Source organism: Megascapheus bottae, chromosome 1, assembly GCF_031878675.1.
Source record: "Megascapheus bottae isolate mThoBot1 chromosome 1, mThoBot2.hap1, whole genome shotgun sequence".
Classification (NCBI taxonomy): domain Eukaryota; kingdom Metazoa; phylum Chordata; class Mammalia; order Rodentia; family Geomyidae; genus Megascapheus; species Megascapheus bottae.
Window position 1 is genome coordinate 55,132,110 of NC_143509.1, and position 19,858 is coordinate 55,151,967.

Here is a 19,858-nt window from a genome sequence, read left to right on the forward strand (position 1 = left end):
GGGGGCGGCGCTTTCCTGGTAGGAAAATGTCCTCGGGGGTCCCGGGGGTCCCGGGGGTCAGGGCTTTCCCTGGCACCTGAGGGGAGCCTCTGTCTGTGTTGCCCCCCTCCCCCCGATGATCCATGGCGGGTCGGTGGAGTGTCTGTACCCCTCACGCCGGGCCGGGCACCGTGTCCAGGACCTTACCCCGCCGGCAGACTTCACCCACCGGTGCGGGCTCCCCAGTCCTCCCCATCCAGGCGGGCCCGCCTTGGGGAGCGGAGGGGTCTGGTCACCCTCCTCCCTTTGGAACCAAAGCTGGGATGAGCTATCGGAGCGGACACCCTGCCAGACAGACGCACAGGATCCTCGGGGAGATCCGACCAGCCACGTGGCGGTGGGCGTGGCCGGGATGGGCCGGGGCGTGGTCACGAGGGGGCGTGGTCGCGAGGGGGCGTGGCGGGTCGGGCCACGCCGCGTGCGTGGAGCTCCCAGTCCTGGAGCAGGTGAGGGCTGCGGGCCCCGGGCTGATGCGGGGTGTGAGGGTGCTTCTCGTGGCCGCTCTTAGGAGGAGCCCCGGCTCGCAGCGAGAGGGCAGGCCTGGGGTTTCCCTTCTCCCAGCTCGGCTCCGGTAGGCGCGGCCACCTGAGCTGCGCTTGTTCGGGGTCCGCCCCTCAGGTGTCCGGAGGGCTTGAGGTGGCGGTCAGGTCACGGGAGGTCCTTCGAGGCCCAGGCCTCGGGCCGTCTCGTGGCTCCGCTTCCGAGCCCGCTGGGGTGGGGAAGGGTGGGCTTAAGTTAGGATCCCAGGCAGCGAGCAGGGAGGGGGTGGACCTGGCCCCGCCTCCACCCCGCCCCGCCCCGCCCCGCTTCTGGCAGAGCGCAGCCCACCCCCATCCCCCATTTTATTTTATTTTTTGCCAGTCCTGGGTTTGAGCCCAGGGCCTGAGCGCTGTCCTTGGACTTTCTCAAGGCTAGAGCTCTACCACTTGAGCCTCAGCACTACTTCCGGCTTTTTTCTATGCGTGTGGTACCCAGGAATCTTCATGCATGCTAGGCAAGCACTCTTCCATTAGGCCAAAGTCCCGGCCCATCACCCCTTATTTTGAGTTTTGCTCTTTGTTGTGCTTTCCCTGCCCTGTCAATGGCCGCTGTCTTTGGTCTCAGTCTCCTTCGGGACAGCCAGCTCTAGTGCCTCACCCCTTCTTCCATCTTCTCCATACCTCTTTCCACGAAGGTGTCGTGGTCCCTGGCTCAGCCCGGAGACAAGGAAAGCCAGGGAAGACGTTTTGGGCAGGGGAGGACAGGGCCTTTAAGAGGATGCGATGATATCCTTTTCTACTGGCCCTCTCCATCCCCTATCTGGCCCTGCTCCCGGGAGCGCCTAAGACAGCCCCCAGTGTTTCCAGTCTAGATCCAGGCTGCTCACATTCACTAGTTGCCATCGGTTCACCTGAGTCCATGGTGTCTTTACTCTAGTACTTTACATGAATCCTTCGGTTTCCAAGGCCCCTTGGGGTGGCGGAGGAGTGAAGAAGCAACTCCTCCAGGACTGAGCAGTGAGGCTCCTGTCTGTGCCCTCCACAAACTGAAGGGATTCAGGAAAGGGGGGTGGTGCTGTGGCCTTAGGAAAACAGCCTGTGTGCAGAGTTGGGAGTTTTGTGGATACTGAAGAGGCCATAGATAAGTAGATCAAGATCTCTTCCTCACCCCGGGCCTTACCTAATGTAGAGGAAGGATAGACAGAGTAGTAAGGGAAGGAGGAGCCAGGGCTGACCCAGGATGGTGTTTACTTTCCAGAAGTGTCTCCCCACCCAGAACACTTCCAGGAGACTGACTCAGATGGCTTCCTCACTCGAGCTCTTCCATGAGGCAGTCCAGCAGGTAGGAGGGATATGTGGGGTGGCCTTCCAGTTGCTAAGAGGCCTATGAGCCAAGGGTCACCAGACAGCATCATGGGAACTTGACGATGTTACAAGTGATTATCTCAGAAGTTTATTTTGGCATTGGGATTTAGCTGAGGAAATGTTACAATTCTTCATCTGTGTGCAGGAATTTGGGGGGCATCGTTTATAGTGGATTATGTCTTAGGCTCTCACCTTCCTACTTCATTGTGGGAAGTTTGTCCATGTACAGAATGGAGAGGCAGATACTATTAATCCTTTGAACACTGAATCAATGTGAGATGCAAAATATTGTCTCTGGAAAAACTCATGGGTACTGAAGATAAGTAGGTTCTGTGTTTCCCTGATGTCTTCTAGGTTCTTAGTTGGTTTTCCCTATATTTATATCTAATTAGATTCAGTAAATATTCATCCAGTAGGTATGGAATTGATGTGGCTCTTCCCAGAAATAGTTAATCCCTGTAGAAATGAAAACTATATTTACTTGTTTATCATAAGACTGCTTTCTCACAGGTTATCTACCGTCATGATCACTCAAAGTTTTAATTGCTCTTTGGGTTTCTCCCATGTTTTATGGACAGGGCAGGAGGGTTTCCCAGTATGAAACAGAGACCTACCAAGAGAAGAGAACAAGGTCTGGAAGTGTCTTATGCCAAAGAACTGGGAATAGTGAAGCAGATAGAGCTAGGTGTGGTGGGGGAGTCCAAATCGGCTAGTAACTCCTTTTATGTGCACACATACATGTGAAAAAATGCGCCATGCTGGCTGATAGGCAGTAAGTGCTCACTGCCGTGTCTTCTTCCCCTTTCCCTGTCAGCTCAGTTATGCTCCTGTACACTCAGCTCTTAGCCTCTCCCAGGCTGCCCAGGAAGTAGTTAAGCGGCTTAGAAATGAATAACTGGCCATTTGGAATTGCTCCTTGGAGATTCGTCAATACTCCTGCCATCCTGGGTGAAAAAACCTTACACCAGGTTCTTTAGGTGACTGGAGACCCTCAGAGAGCTTCATTTGTCAAAGGACTTATATTTGAGCTTAGCCAGTCTCTCATACTTCCCATGTGTTTTCTTTGGATATTTAGACTTGACAAGATTGTTTATGCTTTCAACATATCTCAACCTATATTTATTGACTAATTGTGTGGTGTGTGTGTGTGTGTGTGTGTGTGTGTGTGTGTGTGTGTTTAGTGGGGGGATCGGTCTAAGTGATATTTCTGATGAAAGCTAGCATTCTATCTCTTGAGCCACAGTTCTATTTCTGGCTTTGTGGTGGTTAATTGGAGATAAAAGTCTTATGGACTTTCCTTCCCAGCTAGCTTTGAGTCATAGTCCTCACATCTCAGCCTCCTGAGTAGCTAGATAAAGGTGCCCAGTTATTGATTAGATCTTAACAATGCTAAGCATTAATAGTGCTACATATGATAAAGAATTCTAGGTGGAAAGTGTGAGGTCCTGAGTTTCTAAAAGGGGATATTAGATCCTCTCTCCTCTGTTTAAACTTTCAGTGGCTCCTTTTGTCCTCCACTCAGAACTCAAAGTCCTTAGCCCTGCCCTGTGTTGGCTGACCTAGCCTGCATTTCTCCCATTTTCCTCTTCATACCCATGTTCCCCACCTGTCAGTCAAACCACACCCTGCCTCAGTGCTTGTATCTTCTTTGTTCCTTGCTGAATCTTAGCACAAAACAGGTTTGTCACTGGAACCTTTCCAGTACCTAAGGTAGCATCTGGCATTTAGGTGGACAATGAGTGTAGCTGACTGACCAAATGAACAAACCACAAACAGCTGCAGAGCACATTTGTCTGTTATACAGTGAGAAAACAGAGAAGCCATATTTTGAGAGGTTGAATCGGGAGTCTATTGGAAAACTGCTGAATGCTGGTGGGCTCTTGTTGCAAAGACCTGCAGCCCCGCAAAGACACTTAACACTGTCAGAAAACTAAAGCATGAGAGCAGGAGAGAAAAGAAAGAACAGAAAAACCAGACCAACTCCAAAGGAGAGCTGAAGTGGGATGCCTTGGTGACTAGAGAAGAGCCAAGAGAAAGGACACAAGAGTCAGGACAGGGGACAGAGGATACAAGGCATGGCGTTCCAGTGCCTGAGATAAACTATGCCTAATTAGGGCCAGATCAGGGGGCCAGGGTCATAGAAAGCTGAGAGTTCACAACTCAAGACTGGTAGGTCTTATCCAAATCCTCCTCTAGGAATTCAGACATACCCATCACCTGAGAGGTAGGACTTCCCTGCCTGCCACCATGAAGACAAGATGTTTGTTGCCAATTAAACCCAATATCCCATCATCCACCATGTGGCCAAGATAGTGTCTGTTAGATTCGGCATCCCTACTGTGCCTAAGAGAATATTGACTTTTCAAATGTGACGTGGCAGGTGCCTCTGTGTTTCCTCCTCCTTCAGTATCTAAACACTGAGAGACAGAGCAGTGTCAATGAGACCTGTGGTGCTGTTTGGACACATTGAAATCCATCTCTTCCCATTGCTAATACAGTGATCCTTTCCTAAGGCCTTTAAAAGCTTTTAAAGTCACTGCCCTGTTCCCACAGCCTGGTCAGCACTGCCCTCACTGTGAGGCCAGGCCTGTCAGTGAGCTGCATCTTCTCCATCTCCTTCCATTCAGATGCATGGTTTAACCAAGTCACATCCCCCAACCTGGCCTAGTACTCAGGATATAGAAGGTATTCATCATGGCTGGCTCTAGAAGACTTGGTGAAGGGCTGTGCATGGTGGATCTCAGAAGTATAACTTAGATGGGAGGGTAAGAAAGTGATCACAGCTACAAATTGATGGGAACTTTCTGTGTTCTGGACATTTTGTATATGTGTTCTCTTCACAAAGGTTGTTTTAGTCTGATAAATACTAAAGCACTTTGAATGTAGGCATGTTTGGGGCTTTTTTCTTTTTTTTTTTTCTCGTGTTGTATGTCTCCTGCTCCAGTGGTGTAAGCCAAACCCCCCAGATTGTAGATCAGAGGTAACTAGTGTGTTAGGAATTAAATTGTGGAGCAACTGGCCTTCAACAAGTTTCCAGTGAACCTTTTTTTTCATGTTTACTCTAGATTTAGGTGTCAGGAATGCTATTGAGAGCTTGGGGCCTGAAGAACAGGGAATTAAATAGGCAGTGCCCATAGCTGAGTGGTATCATACCAGATCCTTCAGTCTTCACCTGTGTATTGCTCATGCTCTTGGCTCTCCAAGAACTACTGGAGTCACAACAATAAACATGAAAATAAAGACCTCAAAGTAAGATCTGAAATTTTAAATCTAGTACAGGAAAATACTAGAATATGTAAGCACAGGTAAATTTTTCCTGAATAAGGCTACAGATGCTCAGAGGATGGGAGCCAAAACTACTAACTTATTTTTTTATTTAAAGAAGAATTATCACAGGCTGGTAATGTGGCTAGTGGTAGAGTCCTTGTTGAACATATAGTAAATCTTGGGTTCAATTCTTCAGTACTATATAAACAAAAAAAGTGAGAAGTGAGGGGCCGGGAGTTTGGCCTAGTGGTTAAAGTGCTTGCCTAGCATGCACGAAGACCCGGGTTCGATTCCTTGGTACCACATACATAGAAAAAAGCCAGAAGTGGTGCTGAGGCTCAAGTGGTAGAGCTCTAACCTTGAGAAAGTCCAAGGACAGTGCTCAGGACCTGAGCTGAAGACCAGGACTGGCAAAAAAAAAAAGTGAGAAGTGGCACCATGGTTCCCAATAGTAGAGTGTTAGCCTTAAGCAAAAGAAGCTCAGGGACAGTGCCCAGGCCCCGAGTTCAAGCCCCAGGACTAGAGGGGTTTGAAGTACCATACTATTAGCATTTTAAAAAATATATCAGGGAGGCCGGGAGTTTGGCCTAGTGGTAGAGTGCTTGCCTAGCATGCACAAAGACCCAGGTTCAATTCCTTGGTACCACATACATAGAAAAAGCCAGAAATGGTGCTGTGGCTCAAGTGGTCGAGTTCTAGCCTTGAGAAAGCCCAAGAACAGTCCTCAGGCCCTGAGCTCAAGCCAAGGACTGGCAAAATAAATAAACAAACAAATAAATAAATAAAAATTAAAAAAATACATCAGCTTTTTCTTTTTCCCTCTGATGACCTCTTGTTAATAACTATTGATACATATATTAGGTGGAAAGATTTACCAGGAGGTCTGGGATCTGAGAAACGTTTTCAATGCATGATCAAGTGGGATGCGGGAGATGGAGAATGAAATTTTTTGTGAAATTAATGCCTGCCCCAGATTTTGTTTTTGTTTGTTTGGTCTTTTCTGGTACTGGGGATGGAACTCAGGACATTGCACTTGCTAGGCAAGCACTTTGCCACTGAGCTGCATCCCAGCCCTGCCCTAGGTTTTTGTACCTTTTTTCTTTTTTAGATCTCTTTTTTTCTTTTTTCTTTTTTCTTTTTTTTTTTTTTTTGCCAGTCCTGGACTTGAGCTCAGGGCCTGAGCACTGTCCTTGGACTTTCTCAAGGCTAGAGCTCTACCACTTGAGCCTCAGCAGCACTTCCGGCTTTTTTTCTATGTATGTGGTACCGAGGAATCAAACCCAGGTATTCGTGCATGCTAGGCAAGCACTCTACCACTAGGCCAAACTCTCGGCCCCTTTTTTCTTTTTTCTACATTACTGGTAGAAGGGTGTCCATCTGTGTCTGACACTCCTGCAGTCTTCTACCCCACTGTCCGCTCAGTTATGCATTTCTTGCGCGTTGAACCCGGTCATTTATATCACTATCTCACAGACTAATCCATGGTGCCTAACTTAGATGTATTCCTGGCCATCATGGACTGTCTAGAATAGACTCTGTCATTGTAGCCATTTTATAGGTGAGGTCACAAGACGTTAAAGCCAGAATTTGAACACAGGTGACACACATATCCTTGGCCACCAGGCCATTGAGCTTTAGATATATAGTCTGTTCAACTAAGCGAGTCCATTTGTGACTGACTAACCTATATACACAGGGATATAGAGATAGAGATGACAGAGAGACAAAAGCAGAGAATGTCTCTATACTATATGTGTGTGTGTGTGTGTGTGTGTGTGTGTGTGTGTGTGTGTGTGTGTGTGTATCTATCTATCTGGATAGTGTCTGATCCTAAAATAATTAAAGCAAAACTCGAATCCATCCATCTATCCACTAATGGCTCTCCACTTAAGGCTTCTAGCTTTTTGCTAGTTAATTGGAGCTAAAGGTCTACTGGACTTTTCTGTCCAAGCTGGCTTTGATCCATGAGCTTCATATTTCAGCCTCTTGAGTAACTAGGATTACAAGTGTGATCCACTGGTTCCTGACAGATACATAGTATTTATAATGGTCAGTGTGTGTGTGTATGTAACTGCCTAACACGGTAAGGTACAATAATCAGAAAACAGTCACGTCATTAAAGCCTTAAATTCTCTTAGGTTTTCTTTAATTTTGGTTCATGTACTGCTTTCACTATTTCTTTTATCCTATTCTCTGGAGATTTTTTCCCCCACCTTTCTCTGTACTAATTTTTTTCTACAATAAATGAAGAGTGGTAAATGGCTCTTTCCTTTTCTAACTGAAAAACTGTGGGAGTTGCTGGGAGCTGGTGGCTGACACCTGTAATCCTAGCTACTCAGGAGGTTGAGATCTGAGGATCCAGCTTCAGAGCCAGCCTGGACACTGAAATGTCTATGAGACTCTTATCTCCAATTAACCATTAGAAAACTGGAAGTGGCGCTGTGGCTCAAGGGGTAGGATGGGCTCAGGGATAGTACCCAGCCCAGAGCTCAAGCCCCATGACTGAAGGAAAAAAAAAGCCATAAGTGTTGCTGTGGTTCAGGTGATAAGTGTTTATCTTGAGCAAGAGAAGCTCAGGGACATGCCCAGGCCCTGAGTTCAAGCCCCAGAAATGGCATATATATATATATATATATATATATATATATATATATATATATAATATGTATTGTGGGAAGTTGGATTTCTTCATGTAGTTTAAAAATGCCATTTTGCAGCAGATTGAATGCAAAGGAGAGCTGAGAACCCAGCTGTCTCCTATCAGGCTAGACATTAAGAAAATCTGCACAATGCTTTTCACAAAGAGAAAATTATTTCATTTTGGAAAATCATTATTCTTTCATGAAAATGTCATTTGTCTTAACAAAATATGGATTTAATGGTGTTCTATTAAAATAAATAATTTTATATATCCTGATAAAGTATTTGGGGCATCCAATAATTTTTTATTTATTTATTTATTTTTGCCAGTCCTGGGCTTGAGCTCAGGGCCCGAGCACTGTCCTTGGACTTTCTCAAGGTTAGAGCTCTACCATTTGAGCCTCAGCACCGCTTCCAGCTTTTTTCTATGTATGTGGTACCGAGGAATCGAACCTGGGTCTTCGTGCATGCTAGGCAAGCACTCTACCACTAGGCCAAACTCCCAGCCCCACAGCCAATAATTTTTAAGAATGCAAAGAGGGCTGGGATTTAATGACATTATAGAGCACTTGCCTAGCATGTGAGAAGCCCTGGGATTCACAGCAGTTTGTGCAAAACTAAAGAGAGCCTAAGACTGAGAAGTTTGCAAGTGGCTTTTCTAGGGATTTAATATACATTTTTAACTTTCTACTGTTTATTCATTTATAGTTAGTATTGTACTAGCATTCACACTACCAGCCCTCCCACCTTTTCACTGTGTCACATGGGGTTCTTCAGAATGACAGTACTTCTGTGCCATTGTCTGGGTCCACGTGTACCACTGGAAGAGCTAGCTTTGAACTTGGGAGTTTCTCATCTTTTTTTTTTTTTTTTTTTTTTTGCCAATCCTGGGCTTGAGCTCAGGGCCTGAGCACTGTCCTTGGACTTTCTCAAGGCTAGAGCTCTACCACTTAGCCTCAGCACCACATCCGGCTTTTTTTATTTTTCTATATGTGGTACCGAGGAATCGAACCCAGGTCTTCATGCATGCTGGGCAAGCACTTTAACCACTAGGCCAAACTCCCAGGCTCGGGAGTTTCTCATCTTGAAGACAGCTGTCACTGTTCTCAGCTCCCTGCATTATTTCATCTTTCCCTTTCCCTTTTCTATCTGCAAGAATGCCTCTAAATGTTGCCTTTGCTGCTGGCATTTGTTTTCTCGCTTTTAGTTATAATTAATTACAGCTGTGTGGTGTGTGTGTGTGTGTGTGTGTGTGTGTGTGTGTGTGTGTGTGTGTGTGTGCATGTGCATGCCAGTTCTGGGGCTTGATCTCAGGACCCTTTGCTTTTTCACTCAAGAAGCCACTGCCTCACTTTTGGCTTTTTTTCCCCTGATTAATTGGACGTAAGAGTCGCATGGACTTTTTCCTGCCTCGACTAGATTTGGACCACAGTTCTTAGATCTCAGACTCCTGGGTAGCTAGGATTATGGGTGTGAGCCATGGGCACCTGGTTCATTGACTCACACTAAAAAGAAACCTCACATCTTACCTGTCATTTCATGATCCTTGGGAAGGCGGGAAAGTACCTACCCTGTCACTTTAGAAGAGAAGCCCAATGCTCCTTTCTGAAGCATGTTTCATGCAGTATTGTCTGTTTATTCTGTAGTGCTGTGGATCACACCTACGGACTCGTGCCTGCTAGGCCAGGAGACACTCACTGAGCTACATTAGTAGCGTTCATTCACTTATACATTCATTCAGTTACTCGCAGTTAGCTACAGTTGTCTTCCACTGCCCTTGGGTATATCCCCAGACCTCCATTTGGTGCTTGAACTTATGGGTAGCACTGAGTCCTATGTTTATTTTGTTTTCCTATACATCTATGCTTGTGATAAAGTTTAATGGCTAAATTAGGCATAGTAAAAGATTAATAACTATAACAATGAAATAGGACAATTAGTGGTAAAAGCTATGTGAATGTGGTCTCTCCTGAAAGAGACATGGCAAATATTAATAGTCCCTTGCTGCTGTTGACTGTATGCGACTGACTAGTGGGAGGGAAACTAGAGCTAAGAGGTACCGCCATACCAGGTCCATGGCAGTGAGGAAGCTGAGGTGGGCAGGGTTGTTATTGCATCTGGGATCCTTTTATGAAAGAGCTTTCGTTGAAGTTTTTTTTATTTATTCACTCCATGTTTTATTGTGATAACTTGTGTGTAACATACAATTTATCATCTTAGCCATTCATACTGTGCAAACTGTTTTGTTTTGTGTTGCTGTTCCTGGCTTACATTCAGGAGCTGGGTACTCTCCCTGAGCTTTTGCTCAAGGCTAGCACTCTACCACTTGAGCCACAGTGCCACTTCTGGCTTTTTCTGTTTATGTGGTACTGAGGAATCAAACCCAGGGCTTCATGCATGCTAGCACTAAGCCACATTTCCAGGCCAAACTGTGTATTTTTTAAGCTCTATTTTGATAAGATTTCATATCCATAAGAATCTTGCAGGGGCTGGGAATTTGGCCTAGTGGTAGAGTGTTTGCCTAGCATGCACAAAGACCCGGGTTCAATTCCTTGGTACCACATACATAGAAAAAAGCTGGAAGTGGTGCTGAGGCTCAAGTGGTAGAGTTGTAACCTTGAGAAAAATCCAAGGACAGTGCTCAGGCCCTGAGCTTAAGGCCAGGACTGGCAGAAAGAAAAAAAAAAGAATCTTGCAGGCCGGGAGTTTGGCCTAATGGTACAGTGCTTGCCTTAGCATGCAGGTTCAATTCCTCTGCACCACATACATAGAAAAAGCTGGAAGTGGTGCTGTGGCTCAAGGGTAGAGCCCTAGCCTTGAGGAAAGTCCAAGGACAGTGCTCCGGCCCTGAGTTCAAGCCCCATAACTGGCAAAGAAATAAAAATGATGTCAGCGCATACTCAGATTAAAAAAAAAAAGAATCTTGCAATAGTATAAATCACTCTCCTGCAAATCCATTCATTATTGACACATTTGCACTTAACATTTTGCTTTTTTGCTTTACTATTATCTGTCTCTCTTTCTCTTTCTCCCTCTTCCAACATATTTATCCTAGCCATTTGAAAGTAATTTGTAGACATGTCTCTTTATTCATAAAAGTCAAAAATAATTCAGAGTGGGCCAGGAGTTTGGCCTAATGGTAGAGCACTTGCCTAGCATGCATGAAGACCTGGGTTCAAATTGTCAGTGCTACATACATAGAAAGAGCTGAAAGTAATGCTCTGGCTCAAGTGGTAGAGCTCTACATTGAAAAAGCCCAAGGACAGTGCTCAAGCCCTGAGTTCAAGCCCCAGGACTGGCCAAATAAATAAATAATTCAGTGTATATTTCCTAAGAACAAGAATTTTTCCCCCAACAATGGTATATCTGTAAACACCATGAAATATGATAGTTGTATAGTTCTATATGCAAAATTTTCCAGTGATCTCACTAAAGGGCTGTGGCTCCTTCTTCCCTTCCCCGCCTCCCTGGTTCAGGTTCGGTCAAGGATCACACATTACATTTAGGTCACTCAGATCTCTTCCCTGTCTTCTAAGCTGGAACCATTCTTGGCCTTTCTTTGCCTTTCCTGACCTTGACTTTTCTTTTTTTGAGCATGAAGGCCAATTCTTTAGAATGTTTGGAACCTGTTTTCTCAGGTGTATTTCTTGACAGACAGCCCATATAGAGCAATGTGATCTTCTTCTCAAAGAGACTGTTGCCATGGAGTTGAAAGGGCAGGCTTGGCTCTTGCTTAGGTGGCCCTGGCTTTTCTGCTGGAGATTCTGTCACTTGTGGGATGGCACCAAGTGTGCAGAGAGGATGTCCATGGGCTCCAAGTGCTGAGGGAGGAGTGACAGTGTGGCTGCTGGTCCTGGGAGACAGAACACTCCTGGTTCTACATTGGTCTTGGCATTTTTCCAACCCCTGAGGGTCTTGCCAGTCCTGGGACTGTGCTCCTGTGGCTAGCTTGTGCCCTTGAGAGAGTCACAGCCTTGGGCAGGGCTAGGCATGAACAGCTTGGAAGGGAAACAGATCAAGTAAAAGACACCACTAGCCAGGTGCTAGTGGCTCAAGCCTGTAATCCTGGCCACTCGGGCTGAGATCTGAGGATTACAGTTCAAAGCTAACCCATGCAAGAAAATCCTTGAAACTCTTATCTCCAATAAACCACCAGAAAACTGGAAGTGATGCTGTGGTTCAAATTCGTAGAGTGCTAGCCTTGAGCAGAAAAGCTCAGGGACAGTACCCTGAGTTCAAGTTCTGTGACCACCACCTTTACCAACAAACCCCCACAGATTTGAGCACTGGATTTCTAGCTAGTTCCATGGCAAATGAGATGAAGGGTAGGGTACTACCTAGACCCCCAGGCCAGGGCAACTGGACTTCTGCCATATTAGCACCAAGGTGCTCGCCTGCAGAGCCCAGCAATGTCCACGCGAGAACTCGGTGCCTCAACAAGGATTGGCTGCCTTACCTGGCCCAGGCAGCTTCCAGGGATCCCAGCTTCATTGCCAGGACAAGCTAGCTTCAAGGGTTTCCAACTAGACATCTTCCAAGCTCCCTGAAGAAATCCCCGCTTTCAGTGAGACCCATCTGTGCTACAGAAGCTTACAGAAGGCTTTCAGAAGTAATGTCTGCTTGAACTTTACAACCCCCCATGAGGCAGGTGTGTAGCCATGTGTCTGTCAGACAGACTCCTTCCCTGCAGCAATTGGTGGGTCAGCCTGCTGTCCCTGTCTTGGCACTGTAGTTCACAGCCAGGAGAAAGCATTGAGGCCCTCCAGTCTGCCCACTGGCTCCCCAGTCCAGTAGCAGCTAGGACACATTCTTTGAAGTCTAATTAGCAGTTAATCGTCCAAACAGCAAGCTGCTGGCTCATGGGTAGAAGGTATGAATAGGGTTAGAACCCACCTCTACAGGAGGTCTCTAAAGGGGAGAGGCAGACCACATCTTGCTTTGCTACATCCTTGACCTAAGTGGGCAAAAGTAGAATTTCTCACCTGGCTTGTTTTCCCCCTTCACCCACCAGAAGAAAGAAAAGATGTCACGTCATATTTCATTAATGCTGGCAGGTGGTGCTTAGAGGCAAAAGGCTCCAGTCTCCAAGCTCAACTTGCTGGGGGCAGGAAGACAAGGATTCCTTTCTGGATTCATTTCTCACATTTAGACAGAGCTCACATTTGGGGATGCTCTATTCCCAGGAGAAAATCACCTGATAGGGAGCTTAAGCACCCAACATCCATAGTGCTGCGAGTGTCAGTGCAGGCTGCTACACACAGAGGACAGGGCCTGCTTCTTGCCCTAAGAGCAGCTTGCCTGATAATCAGCTCCCTTCACTCCAGCCATCTGGCTCCCTGTTCTCCCAGGCAATAGAAACTTCTAGGGAATTGGGTGTGGGTGGCTCACATTTGTAATCCTAGCTACTCAGGATGCTGAGATTTGAGGATCGAGGTTCAAACCCAGCCTGGGTACTAATGAACATGAGATTCTTATCTCCATTTAACCACCAGAAAAACCAGAAGTGGCACTGTGGCTCAAGAGGGATGGTGGTAGCCTTGAGCTGAAGAGCTCAGGGACAGCACCCAGGCCCAGAGTTCAAGTCCCACGACTGACAAAAATAAACAAATAAATAAATAATTAAAGTTAGAGCCAGGTACTGGGAATAAGGATCAGTTCAAGGCCAACCCTGGCAGTTAAGTCTGTGAGATTCTGATCTCCAATTTAAAAAAAATATGCCAGAAGTAGAGCTGTGGTTTAAGTAGTAGGGCACTAGCCTTAAGCATAAAAGTTTAGGTAAAACACCTAGGCCCTGAGTTCAAGCCCCATGACCGGCACAAAAATAAATATATAAATACAAGTCATCTTTAGTTAAGAGGGGTGCAGTGGGGCTCCCACTGCGAGACTTTGGACAGCCAAGTGTCATCTCAGCTCCCAGTCCACCCTGTCTCCCAGCTGCCTCTCAGAACAAAGGATGAGATGGCTGTAGAAACCCGGCATACTCCAACTCCCCCCTTTTCTGACTGAGCACGGCTGTTGTTGCTGTGTCTAAAATCGTGGGCCTCTACCAAGCCCTGATGGGAAGTGGGAAGTTCAACACTGGCGGCCAGGGAGTAGGCTGTGTCCTGAAATCTGAGATGAGGATCCTGGAAAACCATGGCAAGTCTACAGTCACCTGACAGGTTCCTTGGTGCGTTTGCTCCACGACAAGCATAGATTGGCAGTCTCTGCTCTGAGTCATGACGACTGTTGTCACGATTGTTGACTTTCTGGAGTTTGTTGACTTTGTGGTTTGTGAAAGATGGATGAATAATAATGTACACACACACACACACACACACAAATAGAAGTTCCAGCTGGAGCTGAGACCTCGCAGTCAGGACTCTATCAGGGACACTGAGGAGTCCACACACTGCCTGTCCCACGTGCCTTGGTGTGTGACCCCAGTTCTCCCCCTTCTCTTCTTTTCCTTCTTTTTTTTTTTTTTTCAGTACTGAAGTTTGAATTCATACTCTTACAGTTGGTAGACAGACACTCTACCACTTGAGCTATGCCTTCAGCCCTTTTTACTTTGGTTTATTTTTAGCTAGGGTGTCCTGTTTATGCCCCAGCTGGTCTGCACTAGCATCATGTTAATTGTGTTTTTATTGTAGCTGGGGTGACAGATGCATGCCACTATGATGACCTCTTCATTGGTTAAGCCCCATGAACCTTTTTCCAAGGCTGGCTTTGAACCAAGATCTTCCCATTCTCTCCTGAGTAACTGGAATTCATTAGATGTCAGCCACTGTGCCTGGACATTTTGGGTTTTGTTTTTTTTGAAACTGAATCTTGCTATGGAGCTTAGGAGTGCTTCAGACTCTCAGTCTTGCCACAGGGTCCTTGAGTAATAGAATTATAGCATGTATACCACATCCAGCTCCAGTTATTTCTTAACTGCCCATCTCCCTCCCTCCTTCCTTCCCTCTCTCCCTCCTCTTCTCTCTTCTCCTTTCTTCCCTATCTCCTTCTTTCTCTCCCTTTTCCTGATGTACCTTTTAAAAAGTAAGAATTTTTTAATTAAACCCAGGTGCTGGTGGCTCATGCCTGTAATCTTAACTCTTTAGTAGGCTGAGATCTAGGGATCTCAAAAGCCAGCCCAGGCAGACAAATCCAAGAGCCTTTTCTCTCCAATTAACCAGCTATAAGTGGAAGCAGTGAATAGTTCACCAGTCCTGAGCAAAAAAGCTAAAGAGCAGCGAGTAGCCTTGAGTTAAAGCCCTAGGACCAGCACATAGAAGCCTTAATTAACAATAAAGTTTGTACATATTTATGGGGTATAGTGTGCCAATTGGATACATGTATATAATGTGCAATGATCATGTCAGGTTGTTAGCATCTTCTTAATTATCTGCCATTTCTTTGTTTGGGGAATATTTGAGCTCCTCTCTTGTAGTTATTTTTGGGATGTATAAGTTATTGTACACCATAGTCACCCTATATGCTGTAAACCACTAGGACTGGTTACTCCTACCTAAATGCATGTTGGTACCCACTCTTAGCCGCCTTCCATTCCCTTCTCAGCCTTTAGTGACCACTTTCTTGATCTGAGTAAGTGGTGGGAGATGAGAACTGATAGGATCTCCTCTCTCTCTCTCTCTCTCTCTCTCTCTCTCTCTCTCTCTCTCTCTCTCTCTCTCTCTCTCTCTCTCTCTCCCCACCCCCTTTTTTCTTTTCCTCTCTTACTGGGTTTGATCTCAAAGCCTCAAGCTTGCTTGGCTGATGCTTTACCATATGAGCCATACCTCCAATCTGCCTTTTTGCAGATTAACAGGATAGAGTCTCATGGACTTACCTGCTCTGAGGTTGGCTTTGAACTGTGATTCTCTAGGTCTCTGCCTCCTGAGTAGCATCCTCTTGTTCTGATTAAGTGTAGCTTTGCCCCTTGGTCATGAGTACATCTTTCTTTTTTCCTGCCAGTCCTGGACTTGAACTCAGGGCCTGAGCACTGTCCTTGGATTTTTCTCAAGGCTAGAGCTCTACCACTTGAGCCTCAGCACCACTTCTGGCTTTTTTATATGTGTGTGGTACCAAGGAATCGAACCTGGGTCTTCATGTATGCTAGACAGGCACTCTACCACTAGGCCAAACTCCTGCCCCTTATGAGTACATCTTTGACTTCAGCATCAAGAAGATTTTATTTCCTGTTGTTTTAGAATTTTTCTTGGTTGTTTTTATTTTTTCTGTGTTGATAGATAACACATACTCACCAGTTACAGACTCACTGCACATAGTGAGTCTAAGATGGGCATTTTCCATTCGCACCCATTCAGCCCGGCTAGGAATCATTCATCACTGCTGCATAGTTCCAGGGGACTGGAAGAATCTACTAATGCCTAAATTTAGATTAAGTTCACAGCACGAATTGCTAGTAGTTTTGTTTATGATCATTTTAGTATTCTCAAACATTTCATCTTTTTAGTAAAGGGTTTTCATTTAAGTGTTTATAAATACTTGGTTTTTAAACTGAAAAAAAATGAATAAGCTCTGGTTTTCAAAAAATTAGCCAGTGATGCTTTAAAATCCTACAGTGCCAGAAGAGAAGGATGGATAGAAGTCACAGTCTCAGTGTTCAAGAACAGAAAAACAGAAATTATGGTAGCTGTGTGTGTGTGTGTGTGTGTGTGTGTGTGTGTGTGTGTGTGTGTGTGTGTGTGAAGCTGGGAAATGTAGTCTACCCAAGCATCCAGAAGGAAAAGGGGCTGAGTTTATTTTATTACTAATCTCTTCTACTTAGAGGTATACCAATCCTTGTTGCTAGGAGAGAAACAAGGATCCTTTTGTAGTATCATAGTCTTCAACTTTGTGCATGCATGTGTGTGTGCGTGCATGCGTGTGTGTGTGTGTGTGTGTGTGTGTGTGTGTGTGTGTGTGTTTCACACTCATAATCTAGGCACATACATGGCTGCCCTGGCACAATTCGGTAGGGTTGGGTTTTTGTTTTGTTGTTGGGTCTCGTATCTCTTCCTGTACTACTCCTGACTCCTTTTTTCCTTCTTTGGCCCTCCAGTGGCCACCTAGCTGTCTTCCCTGTGTTCTGTTTTCAGGGGGCCCTGGCCCAACCCCAGCCCTGGTGGAAGATCCAGCTATTCATGTGGGAGCCAGTGCTGTTCGGAACCTGGGATGGTGTGTTCACATCCTGCATGATCAACATTTTTGGGGTTGTCCTTTTCTTGAGGACTGGCTGGCTGGTGGTGAGTGACAAGCTGGTGGCTCAGGAGCCTTTGGTAGGCTGCTGGCATGGAGAGGCCATGTTTGGCCTTCCACATGTAGGCAACAGATTCTCCTGAAATGAAAGACAGTATGCAACACAGGGCATAGCTAGTATTGATTTTCAGATGAATATGCTGTGAACTGCAAACTCCCAGATGGGAGCCCCCCCTGTGGATTTAACTCCAGGAAGTCAGGGTTCATAATGGGTGGGACTAGAGCTAGATTAAAAGAGAAGCAAGCTCTCTGCCTCCCCTGGTATTCTTCATATCCTCACCTGTAGCATTCTATACCCCTTTCTCACGCTGTGGCACTGTGTGGCATGGGGCAGAAGAATGCTTGGTCATAGCTGTAGGTGCTCTACCACTTAAAGACTGATTGTCTAAGGCTGATATTCCTGCACAAGATCCCAGAGATCAACTTGTCTTTGCATGGAAAATAAGAGATCCCCCTTTACATATTAGACAAAAGTGTAAAGAGTGTCCTGGAGCCTTCCAGACAGATGTGTTCCCTGAGCAGGTTCCAGATCCTCCCACTGTGACTTCTCTCACTTGAGGCGTCAATAGACCAAACAAGCTGCCTAGAACAAAAGGTGAACCAGAAAAAAAAAAAAAAGGTGAACCAGTCAAGAATTTAACACGGGTGAATGATCAGGTAAATCTTGAGTCTGAAGGTAGAAAATTCAGAATGCTTCTATGTTACATTCTAAAGACAGAATTTACTCTTTGGAAAACAGAAGTCTCTGCTCTAAAGACCTTCAACGGATTGATCGAGGTAGATCTGAATTGTGGAGGATAATCTCCTTTTCCTAAAGCCACCTGATTCTACATTAATCATATCCAAAGAGTATCCTTACAAGGCTTACAAGGGCTGGGAATGTGCTTAGTGGTAGAGTGCTTGCTTGGCATACATCAAAACCTGGGTTCGATTCCTCAGTACCACATAAACAGAAAAGGCTGGAAATGGTGCTGGGTTCAGGTGATAGAAGGCTAGCTCCGAGCAAAAGAAGCTCAAGGATAGTGCTCAGGTCATGAGTTCAAGCCCCAAGACTGCCCCCCCCCAAAAAAAACCCAAAAACAGAGGGCCGGGAGTTTGGCCTAGTGGTAGAGTGCTTGCCTAGCATGCACGAAAACCTGGGTTCGATTCCTCAGTACCACATACATAGAAAAAAGCTGGAAGTGGTGCTGAGGCTCAAGTGGTAGAGCTCTAGCCTTGAGAAAGTCCAATAACAGTGCTCAGGTCCTGAGCTCAAACCCAGGACTGGCACAAAAAAAAAAAAGAAAGAAAGAAAGAAAGAAAAATGGAAGGAAAGAAAGAAAGAAAGAAAGAAAGAAAGAAAGAAAAGAATATCCTCACAAGACAGATGTGATTGAACATACCTATTATCCCAGAACTTATGTGGCTTAGGCAAGAGGATCTAGAGTTCCAGGGCAGCCTGAGTTACATAGTGAATGCTTATTACTAGTCAAAGCAATTAAAAAAAACCCTTTATAGTCATATCTAAGCCTGTATTTTACTAAACCACTGGTTATTGTGGTCTAGTAAGTATCTCATGGGCACATTACAGGTCACTGAAACTCCACGGAGGTGGGAAGGACAGTTTTTCGCAACTGCTGGAGACCAGGGTTTCTCAGCTCATTCTCCTCCATATCCCGCCCTTAGCTTAGGGTTTAGCTCTAGACATAAACTGGGTGATGCTGAAATTTTTTTTGATAAGTGGATGGGTAGAGTATGCTGTGAATTAATAGTTCTTATAATCCTTCTTTCAAATACAAAGGGTCCCTAGACTTATAAAAACACAAAAGTGCCAGTGGCTCATGCCTATAATCCTAGCTACTCAGGAGGCTGATATATGAGTATCAGGGTTCAAAGCTAGCCCAGGCAAGAAAGTGACAGTGCCCAGCCCCTGAGTTAAGACCCAGGACTGGCAAGAAAACAAAACAACAATAAAACAAAAAAAATCCATAAAGCCAAGCCTCTAATTCAGCCCCCCCCCCACCCCTGTCCTGGCAGGTAGTCTCAGGCTTCTGACACCTACACTGCTTTTCTCCTTCTCTGGGACCACCTTACTGCCAAGCTTGTATCCAAGGGAGACCTATCAGCCTGACCCAAGGCAGAAGAGATCTGGCTAGTGATGGCACGGACTTTCCAGGCTCTGCTCTGTTTAGAGATGCTTATAGAAAGACAGGAAGAAAGACAGTAGCTCTCTACATTTAATTTTACTAGTAGTACTATTATAATTATTATTATTTTAGAAATGGCCACCAGAAGTATTAGTTTGGTCCTTGAGAGTACAAGTTGTATTAGCTATCTGTTGCTGCATAATAAATTACTCTAATACTTAGCAGATAAAGGCAACAAATTTGTATTCTTTCACAGTATTCATGGTTCAGGAATCCATGTGTTCAAAGTCTGTCATGAGGCTGCAGTCAAGCATTCAGTAGGGGCTGCAGTCTCATCTGAAGTTTCCACTGGCAACAAGCCTATAGCCAAGACCCAGAAGTAGTGGTTGAGGAGTCTTGATTCTCATCTACAGGGTTACCTCATTATAAGGCAGCGGACTTCCACTAGGGTAAGGGAGAGGATGAGAACATGCACCTGCTGGGTAAAGAAGCCACACCTGATCTCAGAGGTGATATCCCATCACTACTGCAATATTCCAGTCATTAAAAGTAGGCTACTTAAGCTGGGCACAGTGGCTCAGGCCTGTAATCCTAGCTACTCAGGAGGCTGAGATCTGAGGATAGAAATTCAAAGCCAGACTGGGCACTAAAGACCCTGGGACTCTTATCTTCAATTAACCACTAGAAAACCGGAAGTGAGACTGTGGCTCCAGGGGT

General features: G+C 45.6%; 1 protein-coding gene across 1 annotated transcript in view; it reads left to right on the forward strand.

Moving 5' to 3' along the window:
• Positions 1-436: 436 nt before the first annotated feature.
• The window catches only part of Slc12a8 (solute carrier family 12 member 8), a 120,040-nt gene continuing 100,618 nt past the window's right edge, over positions 437-19,858 (forward strand). The window contains exons 1-3 of the mRNA XM_090332207.1: positions 437-485; positions 1,777-1,860; positions 16,856-17,002. Of these exons, the coding sequence (XP_090188333.1) occupies positions 1,819-1,860; positions 16,856-17,002 (189 nt within the window). The 5' untranslated portion in view covers positions 437-485; positions 1,777-1,818. The remainder of the gene's footprint in view (positions 486-1,776; positions 1,861-16,855; positions 17,003-19,858) is intronic.